This window comes from Daphnia magna, linkage group LG2, assembly GCF_020631705.1.
Source record: "Daphnia magna isolate NIES linkage group LG2, ASM2063170v1.1, whole genome shotgun sequence".
Taxonomy (NCBI): domain Eukaryota; kingdom Metazoa; phylum Arthropoda; class Branchiopoda; order Diplostraca; family Daphniidae; genus Daphnia; species Daphnia magna.
In genome coordinates, this window is record NC_059183.1 from 1,692,227 (window position 1) to 1,707,107 (window position 14,881).

The 14,881-nt window shown below is 42.1% G+C and overlaps 1 protein-coding gene and 1 pseudogene across 1 annotated transcript; one reads left to right on the forward strand and one right to left on the reverse strand.

The window, feature by feature from the left end:
* Positions 1-768: 768 nt before the first annotated feature.
* LOC123470261 lies at positions 769-1,788 on the reverse strand. The gene has a single exon (XM_045170363.1). It carries the CDS (start codon positions 1,786-1,788, stop codon positions 769-771), a length of 1,020 nt encoding a protein of 339 aa, XP_045026298.1.
* Positions 1,789-13,529: 11,741 nt separating this feature from the next.
* On the forward strand, positions 13,530-14,288 carry LOC123470198 (annotated as a pseudogene).
* The last annotated feature ends 593 nt before the right edge of the window (positions 14,289-14,881 follow it).

A 14,881-nucleotide genomic window follows, 5' to 3' on the forward strand; every position in this document is an offset into this window, starting at 1 on the left:
GTTTCTTGTTCCCGGGGGTCGACGTTCAAACGTCACTTGCTTCGGTGCTGATTTCGCTGGCCCTGGTGAAGTGGGTCGGTTGGCGGTTCGGGTAAGGAAGGCTACCTGACTGGTAAGGACTTCTATTACCTGTTTCAGCAACCGGGAATCGCTGGCGTTTGATGATAGAGAAGCGGTGACAGTCATAGCTTCGGTTGCATCTGTCGGGGATACGCTGATTGCTTTTGATGAAATTGACGAATTGGCAAAACTGACAAAATTCGACAAGAAAAGCGTTGACTGTAGGTGGCGGATTTCCCATCATTACCGAGCGTGTCTCTGGACGGTATAATCTGCGTATGGGTTAGAGGGTAAATTCAGCGTCGTTAAGGGGAATGGCGCTTCGTCGGCATAGTTTGACGTTATCGAGCACGTAAGCGGAACCGGTTTCATTTGTTAGTTGTTTTCTTTCTTCTACCAGTTTTTACTAGTGATGTGACGTTAGTGGATTTTCAAACGTTAGCGTTATCCAATACGTTAACGGAGCTTCACTTTTTGCCGTTAAGTTAACGCGTTAATTAACGCGTTAATTTTTTCGCTCCGTTAACGTGAATTTCACGTTATTTTTTACGTTATTTTTTTAAAAATAGTTCATAAAAGTATAAGAAAATGTAAACCACGGTCTTGATTAGTTTTATTGCAGTTCTCAGTTAAGAATATTTAATTTTCAAATTTAATTTGGTGAATCCAAAAAAAAATCAAATATTATAATTAGATGATGATAAATTATTAAAAAAACAAGGGACGCAAAATATCTTTGTTGCAAGTGAGGAACACTTTCGCTGACAAAGTTTCTCCCGTTGTTCGATTCTTTCGACCCAGAGTATGCCAACCCGAAGCGGAAAACTCACGTTCGGCAGCAGCCGAAGAGGCTGGAATACTCAAAACATTGTAGGCCAAATTCTTCAAAAAGGGAAACCGCTCGGCATTATCCTTCCAAAAATCAATTGAATCTTGCATGGGTGTTGCACTTGTCGGAAGATTAGAACTCATACGACTAACCAAATTGAAATAATCCAGAAGTTCTTCTTCAATGCTGGTCAACTGATGATTTTCAATTTCAGCATTCAAGTCGGTCGTAGTCGTAGACATAGCTGACGATGAGCGTGAATGATCGTTGCTACTGGATGATCTTTTTGCTTTTTTTTTTTCCAACAGTAGCCGAAAGGAAGACGGGTTCAAATCTTTGTAGCCGTCAGTGTTCTGAGTTGTTGTTGCTGATTGAGTTTCTTCACTTTCTTGACTTTCTTCTATCGACGACTGGGCAGCTCCACTGGCGTTGTTTCCGTTTTGAACTTGGTTTGCACAATATTTCAAACCTAACTGCTTCGCGATTTTGACTACATTGTTGAGGACTACTTTCTGAACATCAGGCTCGTCTATCACGAAAAATCTGTAATTACAATCAAGACAAGTAGCCAACAAGTAGATGTCAAATTCTGGATCATCTTCTTTCGTCATAAAATCGAATCTTTTGGTTAAATCTGATAGCATTGCACATGCTACTCCATTCAGTCCAGGTTTTTCAGCACTTCTCTGGAGATGTAACTTTAACTCTTCTATGCATGGAACAGCAGACGAAAAAGTGACATATTTGTCGGCGCTCACTAATTGAGTATATGCAGCAAATGGTCGAAGTAAATCAATGATTGATTTCAGCATGATCCAATCTGAATTAGATAGCTCATCCCAACCAAGTTCTTCGCATACTTGCGAAACCGGCTGGCGTAGTTCATAAAGACAATCCATCACAAAAAAATTTGACGACCACCTAGTCGAGATGTCACTCAATAGCTTTCTTCCGGAAAGTTCGATTAGGCGTGGTGTGGCTACCGAAGATGTATTAAATCTTGAAACTAATTTTCTTGGATTTGAAATCACTGTGGCGAATGCTGGTAGCCTGTTACTGTTAGTCTGTCCTACTCGGGGTAATCTTGTGTTGCTAATTCTGAACTTGTCAAAAATTGCCATGACCAATTGCAATCTGTGTGAAATGCACGACAGTCTCTTAAGATAAGCCTCCTCAGTTTCGCCATTTCTTCTGGGAAAAATGGTTCTCATGTACTCTGATGCCTGGCGTTCAAACCGAAGGAACTCCACCTCTTCATTTTCAATTTAAATTTCAGATGTGGTTTCAGAAATATCCAAAGTTGTTGCATCTTCTACAGTATCAACTTGTGAAATTGAATATGTAGGTATCTCTTCTTGAGCTGGACGCTCTATGTCAGCGTCTTCGTTGAAGGAGACGTCGACTTCACCATCAACCTCAATATCTGAGCTGTCAGAAAAAAGATTGTCTTCGTGTACTGCATCTGCCTCCGCATTTATTTCGCTGCTGATGGTGTTAGCTACAACGCTTTCGATCACATCTTCGACGTGGTTTGCACGTACTTGTTTAAACGCTTTCACCATGTTGCTCCCATTATCCGTTAAATGATAGGGACCTTAATGTCCCACTCTTGAAATACTTTCTTCACCAATGCCCCGATTTCATGTCCAGTATGAGGAGGCGGGAAGTAAATAAGATCTAACACGACTTTCTAGATTACATCCTCTGCAGAGATATAATGAAGAGTGATACCTAAATTTAAATAACGTCAAACACAAAACAGTTATACATCATCGGAAGAAATGTTAACATTATTGACTGAAGTAGAACGAACCTAAGTAAGATGACGAAAGCCCCTTCTTCGACCATATATCGGCTGTAGCCATAGGCTTCGAGTGAGCTGATAGAATTCGCTTTTTGATCAACAATCTGCCTTTTTTTGCCAACTCAATAATGTCACGAGTTAGTCTCTTTCGACATGGCAGAGTGTGACGTGGGTCTAGCCCAGATGTATATCCATGGAAATCTATGTTTTCACACAAAGATGTCGAGAAAGAAGTGGTGGATACAAAAAATGCCAGTCTTTTACGAAGAAGAATTTGTTTTTTGGATTTCTTAGGATAAGCAATCTTCTTTGAGGCAATCTTAATCTATGATGTTAAGAGATCTGAAATTGAATTTTGAAGATATGACCTATTTAAAGTGATATACTTGATGAAGAGTTTGTTGCTTTGTATCGGGTTTCTTTCCTTCCTTCGACACTTTTGATTTCTTACTTGAAGTTGCTTCTTCTCTATCTGAAACCTCTTTTAGGTATGTAACATATTCTTCTTTAATATGTTTAGGTCTTTTGAGGTGGTTAATAAGATTGGTTGAATTTTTCCCTGTTAGCTCAGTTTTGCAACTCCTACACACACTGATATTCCTTGTTTTGTTAAATACAAAATAGTTGTGAATAGGACTTCTTTTATGCAAACTCGCAGGAACGAATGGGACAAATTGCCCTTCTTCGCCTTCTGAAATTTCTGTTTCACTCATTTAGTCATTTCTTACAAAAAAAGAGAAAAAAATTACTTGTTTGTACGTCTATAAATTTTTTTAAAACCACGTTTTTCTAATTTGTAGCAGACTACACACATGACACAACTCAGCCTTTTTTAAAGCAGAGTAATAAAAATTTTTTTTGACAACACTGTATTTTTAAGCTTAAAAAAATGAAATAACGTCAAAAATAACGTCTACTAATTTTCAAAACGTTAAGTTATTGCGTTAAATTAACGGACCCAAAAAACGTCCGTTAACGTAATTTTCACGTTATCCGTTAAAGTTAACGTCACATCACTAGTTTTTACCACTGACTTTCGGTTAATTGTGTTTCAAAGGTTTTGCGTAAGCTCTCTATCCAGTCGTCCCACTGAGGTAAATTTATGCCAATCTCCTCTTGCCAGGTGAGAGCCTTACCGAATAAAGAGCTTATAGCTGCTCTGCTTTTGTCCACGTGTTGCCAACCCTCTGCTAAGGCTCTTCGCTTGATCAGTTGTCACCAGTCTTGAAGTGATTCACCGTTTAATCCCGCGTATTTAATGTCGGAATCCAGTGTTGTCCGGATTATCGTGGCCAGAGCTGGGGCGGATATTATGGGCATGGCAGTGGCTGGCAGAGTCAGTAGTCTATTCGCCAGGGTCATCAGCACGTCCTGTTGTTGTAGCATTTGTTGCTGTTGAATTTGGAACATCTGTTGTTGCTTTTGTTGATTAACCATCAAGTTTGCCAATACTGCGGTTAAAGCGTCTTGATCCATTGCAGTATTTCGGTCAGTTTACTTTATTACTGATCTATTTTCACACCGATTGAGGTGACACACAATGTTCGTTACAGTGTTCTTCGTTTAGAGTGCATAAGTACTTTTTACAGGAGGTCAATCTGCAACTGCAGCTTGATTCCATGAACAATTTGTTTTAGCCATGGGCACTAGCAAATCAGATGACTTTGCAGAATTCTTTGTCAACCAAATTCTTCTGCGTCATGGAGCTCCAAAACAAATCCTAACAGATCGTGGAAAATGCTTTGTCTCTGTTCTAACGTAAGTCGTTGTCAAGAAGTTGCACATAAACCACGAAACAACTTCAAGTTATCACCCTCAAGCAAATGAAGTGGTGGCAAGAATGAATCATACATTGGTAGCCATTCATTCAATGTACGTCAGCAGTTACCAAGGTGATTGAACCGAATTCTACAATACGTACGCTTTGCATACAACACGGCAAGACAAGAGTCTACAGGATGCTCACCTTTTTTTTTTCTCTACAGACGTGAGCCCATACTTTCTATCGACCTCAATTGGAAGCCGATGCCAATACATTACTGACAGAAGAGGACGCTTCAATGAGTTACGCAGATCGCTTACTAGCTGGGTTAATTGAAGCAAGAGAAATGGGAAGGAAAAGAATGGCGCAATTTCAAGATAAATCGAGAAAAACCTACAATGCACGTCATAGAGAGATATCCTTCCAAGCAGGAGATCTGGTGTTGGTCTAAAAGCCATTTCGTACTATGAGAAAATCTAAAAAGCTTCTCCAGCATTGGCTAGGGCAGTTTAAAGTGTGGAGACAAACCATGCCGGTAAATTAGGAATTAATATCTGTAAGCAGGCGAGGAAAAACAGACATTGTTCACGTTGCTCAGATGAAATCATTTCATGAACCCTCTATAGAACGGCAGTCACCACAGGAATCGGTCTCAGGCAGCACTGAAAACCGTTTAAAAAAAGGACCAATAGGATGACAAAGAACCACAAGAAGAATCACTATGTTTACCTGCCTTCATTGATCCATAATCCCAAGTTGAAGAGCAAGAAACGATAGCTGAACAAAGTAACGCGTCAACGGAAACCAGTGGGAATGACGTGATGACATCCCCCCCGGAACTGATCACTTGAAATGCAGCACGAAAGCTCATTTGTAACAGAAGACTTCCAGCTAGGTATCTGACTTTCCTGGTGCCGCTTTTTATTTTTTTGCTGGGCCCCTGAACAAGCAGCTCACTGACCCAAATAGCACAGAGATATCCCTTGGATATCCAGGAGATGGATCGACAGACGAACTCGACATCCAGTTTTATGTACCTTGGACATCCAGTGATAATCCAAATGTCGTTTTGTGTGACATCAAAATGAGATATCCGTGAGACATTTATTTGGATATCGAGCTGGATGTAGACTGGACGTTACTTAGACGTCTGTAGACGTACAATTTCTAACGAATTTTATGCCTGCAGGATCTTACATTTATCGAACGCTCCCAGCGGAGATTTCATAAACTACAAAAGGATTTCAAAAATAGATTTGTATTTTTATAGAATTGTGTGTAAATGTTGACGGCATCCCACTCTACAAAAGTTCACGAAGTCAGTTCTGGCCTATTTTGGGATTGTTAAGAAACATTGATGGGGCGAAGCCTTTTGTGATTGGCATCTTCGATGGGACTAGTAAGCCACTTGATTAAAATTTATTCCTGGAAGATTTTGTAAGGGAAGTTAAATTTCTAGAGACAAACGGGGTTATTTTGAACGGAAAAGTGATTCCTTTCAAAATATCAGCCATTTTATGTGATGCCCCTGCTCGTTCCTTCCTAACTTCCGTCAAAGGCCATACTGCTTAATTTGGTTGTCCGAAGTGTGAGACCAACAGAAAGTACGCAAAGAACCCCAATTTCAAAAAGGGCCGTGTAACATTTCCAACATCTAACGCCCGTCTTCGTAACCACCATTCCTTCAGAATTCGCCGTCAAGCTGAACACCACAAAGGGCGGTCGATGTTAGAGGATCTAAACTTGGATATGGTTTTAAATATTCCTTTAGATTCTATGCATCTATGCGACTTAGGTGTGATGAAAAAGGTAATGTTGTGTTACGTTCGTAACGAGTACGCAGGGATTTACTCTTGAAAAAGGCAATTAAATATTCAACGAAATAGTTGTATTTCGTCCCTGCACTTGGGATTCGCACAGTTACGCGAAAAAGGGGAACACGCGAAAAAGGAATGGAAAAATAATCCGCGAGGGGAAGCCAGCATTAAGCAAAGCGCCCTCCTATGGTCCTGTCGCTCAGACGGTTTACCCTCTACTGCCTTTTACAACAGGTAGACAAAGGCGTCTGGCTAATTGACCCGCCATCTGGCAGAGACAAGCACATAATTAGGGATGGGGATATTGGCGGGAGATACAATTGTAACATTCGGCCTTTCCTGACTCGAAGTTCGCCATAAAAAAAAACAAAAAAAAAACGAGAACAAACAAAACAAAACACAAAAGGGAACAAGACGAGCACAACTAATTTAAACAAAAGAAAAGCAAAACAAAGAACTTCGAAATTTCCACTTTTACCAACCCTCCAGAATACTATACCCTCCCTCCGCTCACGGCTCTAAAATTACCAGTTAAACACACGTGTTAAGAACAACGAAATCACAAAACAAAACAAAACAAAAACGAAGTAAATTCAACATGAATATACATTTTCCTTAAATACTAACCCCGCTTCATACCAAAAAAAAAAACAAAAATTAAAAAAACAAAACAAAACAAAATTCATCTAATACCTTTCCCTTGGCCTGCGACTTAATAAAAAAAAAATGCAAGGAGACGATAGAGAAGGAAGATCGTGTTTAATACTGGTCAGTGAAGTCCTTCATCCATACTGGCCGTCTTGATTTGCGACCGGCTCTTGTAGTTGTTGTCCTCTCTTCTTCTTCTCTCTCATGTTCTCTTCTTTCTTCTTCTTCGTTTTCTCTTTCATGAATATTAGCTATCTCTCTTAGTTGTTCTTCGTCTTCATCTGGTTCGTCTTCTATTCCTTGCTCGTCTTCATCCCACTCGTCGTCAACTCTACCATTGAAACGACGAATTTGGCACACGTGGGCATGAAAACGCCGGAACGAATTTTTTTTTCTTACAGCGGGCAGGTCTTCTACTAAAAAGGTCGTAGCCGATACTTTTTTGACGACTTGAAACGGGCCGGTAAATTTGGGAAGGAACTTCTTTGTTAGGCCTTTCTTACGTGGCCGGCGACGGACGAGGACTAGGTCACCGGGGAGAAGTTCGAAGTGAACTCTCCTGCGTTTGTCGACTCGTTCCTTCACGGCTCGTTGTTTCTTTAAAATTCTCAGTAGTGCGGTTTCTCTTAATTTATGAACCCGTGATAGGAAATCAACGTGGCTCTCTTGCTCTTCAGCTGGCCATGGAAAAAGACGTTCGACGGGCAAGACTGGTTGGCGACCGTTCACCAGCTCGAAAGGTGTGATCTCGGTAGTTGATTGGCGCGCAGTATTGATTGCGTAAGCTGCTGCCGCCAGGTGCTTATCCCAGTCATTGTGCTGTGCGTTGATGAAGGCACAAAGCGCAAGAGTTAAAGTCCGGTTAACGCGTTCCACCAAGCCGTTTGTTTCTGGATGTTCGGCTGTTGCTTGAATATGCTGCATTCCCCACTTTCTTATCCATTCTTCAAATAGTTCAGATGTAAAACATGATCCCTGATCGGAAATTATCCTTTGTGGTGTTCCGTGCCGGTATAGTATGTTCGATTCTAAGAAGATTGTCACAAATTTAGTTGATGTGTCCGGAACAGGCGCCATTTCAACCCATTTGGTTAAGTAATCGATACAAACTATGACGTGACGATGGCCACTCGGCGTTTCTTTGAAGGGTCCAAGATGGTCGACGCCAATTAGCTGGAAAGGAGATGATGGAGGCTCGATAGGTTGAAGTTTGCCGACTGGAAGACCAACAAGGTGTTTGTGTTTTAAACAAAAGATACACGAATTTACAAAATTTTGGACACTCTTTCCCAGTCGCGGCCACCAAAACCTACTTTTAATTCTAAATAAAGTTTTCTCTACTCCCTGGTGCCCAGATGAGGGAAAATCATGACAAGATTCAAGGACTTTGCGACGTAGGATGGAGGGAACAACTAAAAGAAATTTTCTACCCGAATTACTATTTTTTTTATACAAAACTTTACCCCGAATAACAAACCGTTGGGACATGTTGTTTTGAATTGGGGAACTCAAGGAAACGAAAATTGGTCGGAGTTGGCCGTCTTGTTGTTGCAATAGGGCGATCTCATTGAATGTTAAGCCAGTTTCAGGCATATTTACGGCAATACAGCATGTTTCCTCTGTCTGAGAATCGTTGGTTTCGACAATCGTCTCCGCCGGATTCCGAGACAGGGCATCTGCTACTTGGTTATCTACGCCTTTGACATGCTCAATGGTAAAATCAAATTCTTGGAGATCAAGCACCCACCTGGAAAATTTGCCCTTCAACTCCTTTTTTCCCATCATCCATTTTACGGAAGAACTATCCGTTTTCACAATGAAATGTCGACCATAAATGTAAGTGCGGAATTTCTTTAATGCCCAGACAACTGCTAAACACTCCAGCTCGTTTGCGTGATAGCGCGTTTCTGCATCACTCAGCTTCCGGCTAATAAAAGAGACAGGCCGATGACCCTCACCAGCATCTTGTGACAGTACTGCCCCGAGCCCGATTTGACTTGCGTCTGTCTGGATGGTGACTTCCCGAACGTCATCGAAATGAGCCAGAACAGGAGCTGAGGTCAAGCGCTCGATGATCCTGTTCTTTGCGCCTTCTTGACGCTCGGTCCATCTCCATCCAGCATTCTTCTTCAAAAGTAAGTGTAAGGGGTGCGCAAGGGCTGCAAAGTCTGGTATGAAACGCCGATAATATGAAGCGAGACCTAAAAACCCGCGTAAGGACTTCAGATTAGTTACTGGCATTGTCGTTAGGGCTCGAACTTTTTCACTCTCTGGGCGAATACCTTCCGCGTCAACTACGTGTCCTAAATGAGACACCATGGTTGAGCCAAAAACACATTTATCGACGTTCAGAGTCAAATTTGCTTGTTCTAGGGCTGTTAGAACCAGCTCTAGACGTGCCAAGTGCTCCTCAAACGTCTTCCCAAAAACAAGAACGTCGTCCAGATAGACAAGGCACATATGCCATTTCAGGCCAGCCAAAACCTTGTCCATTAAACGCTGGAAGGTCGCTGGGGCACAATTCAAACCGAATGGTAAACGAGAAAATTGATAAAGGCCGTCTGGGGTGACGAAGGCTGTTTTCTCTCGATCTTCTACCGCTACTGGCACCTGCAAATATCCGCTGGCCAAATCAAGACATGAAAAAAACTGGGCGCCTGCTAATCGATCGAAAACGTCGTCGATCCGAGGCAATGGATATACGTCACGTTTTGTCACTGCATTCAAGCGACGGAAATCGACACAAAATCGATATTCTCCCGATTTCGCCTTCCTCACCAACACTACGGGCGAACTCCACGGACTATAAGACTCTTCAATGATCCCGTCTTCCAACATTTCTTCGACCTTGTCGGCAATAATTTGGCGTTCAAAAGCAGACACCCGGTATGGCACAGATTTGATGGGACGAGCATCCCCCGTGTCGATGTGGTGCACGACATCTGTCGTGTGTCCGATGGCTCTTTTTGACGCCGGAAAACACTTTTGTCGACGCTCAAGCAACTCGACTATTCTCGCGCGCTCCAAAGGACTGAGTTTCTCCCCCATTCTGATTTGTGGAGCTAACTTAGAGAAATGATCTTCTGAGATCAAGGTTGCGCCAACTTCTGGAATTCCGCCACTTTCTGACACGCCAGACAATTCCACGTCTTCGTCTGCTTCAACAACACAAAAAAATGGCACCGCTTCAACTTCAACTCCACCGAGGCGTAATTTACAATAGCAATTTTTACAATTCCTTCCCTAATATCTACAATGCTCGACGGTATTACCCATTCTTTCCCCGGTTTTGAACAAGAATTAAATTTAACAAATCCCCTCTCCGAAATACCACTTGGCAATCTCCCATTCACAAACATGAGTGAATTAGGCGGGATGGTTTGGGGTCCGTCCACCTTAACAGGCATCCACCCACGGCGCTTTGACGGTGACTGTTCGGCGAGATACTCGCAAATATCATTCCCGATGATAAATTCTTCATTTCCTTCTACTCCCCCCACAACTAAGTCAACCACTTCCCGTTTTTGCTCTTCGTCATACACGCAAACTTTTTCTTCTTCCGTTCCTTCATTAATTATAAAAACGTCCTTCGCAAATCGTACCTTCTTTCCCCCCCGTTCCCCTAAGATTTCACCTTCCTTAATTTCCACGATTTTACTCCCTTCCCCATTGAAAATTTTACTCCCTTCCCCATTTAAAATTTTACTCCCTTCCCCATTCGAAATTTTACTCCCTTCCCCAACTAGTTCAATCCTCCCCCTCTTAACCACTATACTTGTATTACTTTTAACGATCCAATCAACCCCCAAAATTAAGGCAAATGGTGCAGTCCTCAAGACAGTTACATGATTAATTTTTACAAGTTTACCCCCCCATTTAACGTTGAGTGGCAAAGATCCCTCGACGCGCACCGGTTTGTTGTCAACGCCCCTGAGTTTAGCTTTGTTCACCTTGCGGCTTGGATTTAAAAACTTGCGCACGACACTCAGCCGGACTGCGCTAACACTTGCACCAGAGTCGACGAGGGCTATAACTTCGCCTACTTTTTCGATCCAGACTTTGATAAGGGGTAAGGCAGGTCGGTTTAAAAAAAAAACAAAGCCTCTTAAGGGCGCCATTGCCGTTGGCGGGTAGACGCGTCGTTTTTTGCTGGGCAGTCCCGGGCAATATGTCCATTCCTGTTGCAGACATAACAAAGTCTCTGTGGTGGGCCTCTCTGGGGCATCGGGCCTCCAGCGCGTGAACCACCGGCTATCGGGTTAACCGCCAGCCGCGACATCGACGCTGAAATCTGATTGACCAATCTGTCACCAAGATTTTGAAAAAGAGCCGCGAAATTTGGGGCAGGTGGGGCGACAACAGGTGGCACAGGACATGCCGTGCCGTTAAAGGGTGCAGTGTATGTTACAGGCGGGGCAGGAATACCCATTTGAACACTCGATAAGCCAAGCTGTTCCAAGTCCCGTAGACGAGTTACGAAGTCAGTAAAATTGACAGGTAGCTGAGACGTAAGCGCCGCGATGTAAATTGGACTAGCTAACCCCCTAAGCAACGCCTTAATGATGTCTGCCTCTGGCAAAGGTACAGGAGAGCGCAGACATAATCTACGCTTGTCCAAAACGTACTCCAAACAAGATTCCCCTGGTTTCTGCACTCTTGCTTCCACCATTAAGCTCCACTCCAAAAACGACAAGGTGTGGGAAAAGTTTGTAACAAGGGCCGCCGACCAAAGTGGCCACGTACCATGGTTTTGCCCGGGTTGCGCATGCCATTGGGACGCCGTACCTAAAAGACGTGTTACGGCAACCAAAAGACAGTTCTCGGCCGTCCAACCTTCTAACCCTGCTACCCTGTTTACTTGCTCAACAAACCCCTGTGCGTCCTCGTCTGCACTACCTGAAAAATGTGGTAGAGAGTTTACCGCCACTGTGGAGGGCCGAATAACAGGTGCATTGGGTGGTGCAGCAACAATGGCTTGCATAGCGGCTTGGTTTTGCTGTTGGCCCCCGATAACTTGAAATAGCTGCGCCATCTGGTTCTGCCTCGCTGCTGCGTTCGTTGCTACTGCCGTGGTGAACCCTTGTAACGCAGCGATGAGAGCTGCATTGTCCGCCATTTCAGTTTTGGTTGACGCTTCCGAAGGAGAAATGTCAAATTCCAGACGTTGTTTAGCAGCGTCGTTTGGTGGATAGCGAGGTACAGGGCGAACTAAACGGGGTCTAACCGGTTCTGGATCGGTTTGTTGGCTACGGTTCCGTAAGTGATAGTGGTGTTCAAAACCAAAAAAAGGTTCTTTAATTTCGGAATCCGTATCCGACATGCAGGTCCCGACGCCAGCAAAAGCAACCAAAAGAAAAAGACCCAAAACAGACGTGACTAATCAGTCGGTCAACCACGAGAAAGAAAAAGAAAAAAACCCACTTGCAAAAAAAAACAGAATAAACATACACAAACGACGGCACCAGCAAAAGCAAATAAGGCAGGTGACGAACACACAAAAACCAAATTAAATACCCGACAAAAGCTTAGGTACACCAACCGAAACTCGCTTAAATTGTTGGCACGCCAAAAAAAAAGAAACAAGAAATTAAACGCCGAAAAATTAACAAAACAACAAAAAAAAAAATTTCAACTTTGGCTTCAAAGCGAAAAAAAACCACGATCCCACGGGAAACTACTTTGCGGGAGAGTCTGTCGCGTAACACAGATCCAATATGGCCACGCCCACAGTCACGCCTGCCTCCAACACGCGACTGGATCCAATATGGCGGCGCCCCTAAAATGTCACTTACACACAAAACACACAAAATATAAACAAAAAAAAAAATGAAAACTTACGGAGATTCACACACCACTTCACAAATTGACAAGACAAAACCTCAGAGAAGAGAGAGAAAAAAAAAATAAATAAATACTATAAGGCAGTGGCGTTCAGTAAGGCGACTTTTTAAAAGTCGTTCTAAGGCCTTGTAATCCCTCTTCTGACACCAATTGTTACGTTCGTAACGAGTACGCAGGGATTTACTCTTGAAAAAGGCAATTAAATATTCAACGAAATAGTTGTATTTCGTCCCTGCACTTGGGATTCGCACAGTTACGCGAAAAAGGGGAACACGCGAAAAAGGAATGGAAAAATAATCCGCGAGGGGAAGCCAGCATTAAGCAAAGCGCCCTCCTATGGTCCTGTCGCTCAGACGGTTTACCCTCTACTGCCTTTTACAACAGGTAGACAAAGGCGTCTGGCTAATTGACCTGCCATCTGGCAGAGACAAGCACATAATTAGGGATGGGGATATTGGCGGGAGATACAATTGTAACAGTTGGCATGGGCGAAGGGTAAATTTGAAAGAGTAAAATTATCCAAGGAACTCTTTTGTAACTTGGATCGCTTGATGTGTTTCGAACTTCATGCCCACAATATTTTGTCGTAAATTGAGGGGGGTCGTTGACTGGGATCAATTTAAATCAACCGAGCTAAGACAATTTAGGCTTTTCTTGGGGCCAGTTGTTTTGAAAACCATTCTTCCCATACAATTGTACCAACATTTTTTATTATTTCATTACGGTACGAGAATCTTGTCAGACCCTGACTTGAGTGGACTGCCAGAAATGATTTCCTACACTGACAAGATTCTCAAACTATTTGTGCATCAAACCAAAACGTTGTATGGCAAGAACTTCGCGTCTTTTAATGTTCACTGTTTAACTCATTTAGCTCAAGAAGCCACAACTTACGGTTCAATTGACACAATTACATGTTATCCCTTTGAAAACTTTTTGCAGACAAAAAAAAACGTTATGTAAAAAGAGTTCAAAGCCACTCCCTACAGTAGTAAAACGTTTAAGTGAGATTCAAATAATTAAACATCGAGAGAAGAACAAACATCCCGAACAAACCATTCTTCTCTTTGGTGAGCATCGTAAGGGACCGTTAGTGCCATTTTTATTTGGAAAGTAATATCGTAGAGTAAAATTCGGTTACTTCACATTGAGAATAAAAGTGCCTGATAACTGTGTAATTTTGAACGATATGTCTGTCTTTATCATGAAAAACTTTGTTCAAGACCACGACGGCCAAGTTGCCGTCATCGGCAGTAAATATTCGACATACAATGACTTGTTTGTTTATCCGGCGCCTTCCCGAATTGTAGGAGAAGTTGTTGTGAGTGAAAACGATTTGTCTACTTGTCTTTTGGCTCTTCCACTTTCATTTATAAAATTTCAAGCTGCGAAAATTCCAATGAAATGTTCCGACGACGACAAATTTGCTGTTCTTTCGATAAGAAACGAAGTGAACATGTATTAATCTTTTCTTTCGATATAATACATGTTAGAACTATGAGTTATTAAAAAATACATTTTACTTGGTGAAACGTTACATTTTTTTCCTCTTATATTGAACATTGAAATTGATGGAGAAAAATGACATATTCTTTTTTTATTTTTGTTATGAATAATTTTCTAGAGCACATAAAAGATTGCCTTCACAATGAAAAAATTAGGTGGTCAAACTTTATATCCAGACGATATCTATAGGACGTAATTCTATGATATAGATGCCTATCCTTTTTTCATCTAAGATTTACGTTCATTGGACATCCAAGAATGGTCCCTCCAAGAGATATCTCGAATCAACGTCTAAATTATGTCATTTTTGACCTGGATGGAAATCAGATGTTCAGATATCCAATGGACATACAGGAGATGGGCTGTGCTACCTGGGGATTTTGAGAAAAAAAAACTATTTTTAAACAACTAGCTGATTTCGCTTTCTGCGAATCGTCGTGGAAAATCATAGCTGACCTTGATTTCGGACCAAAGTTCACGACCTCAACGAAAAGCAGCAGAAAAGAATCACCAGCAGAATGCAATCTTTTCTAAAATGGATGGAGAACGCACAGATCGATGAACAAATATTTAAAGGGTATTGAATATATACGAAAGAAGCCACCGAAGTATCG

Coding starts and splice junctions, on each gene's coding strand:
- LOC123470261 (XM_045170363.1), bottom strand. CDS start 1,788: ATGGATTGTCTTTATGAACTACGCCAGCCGGTTTCGCAAGTATGCGAA.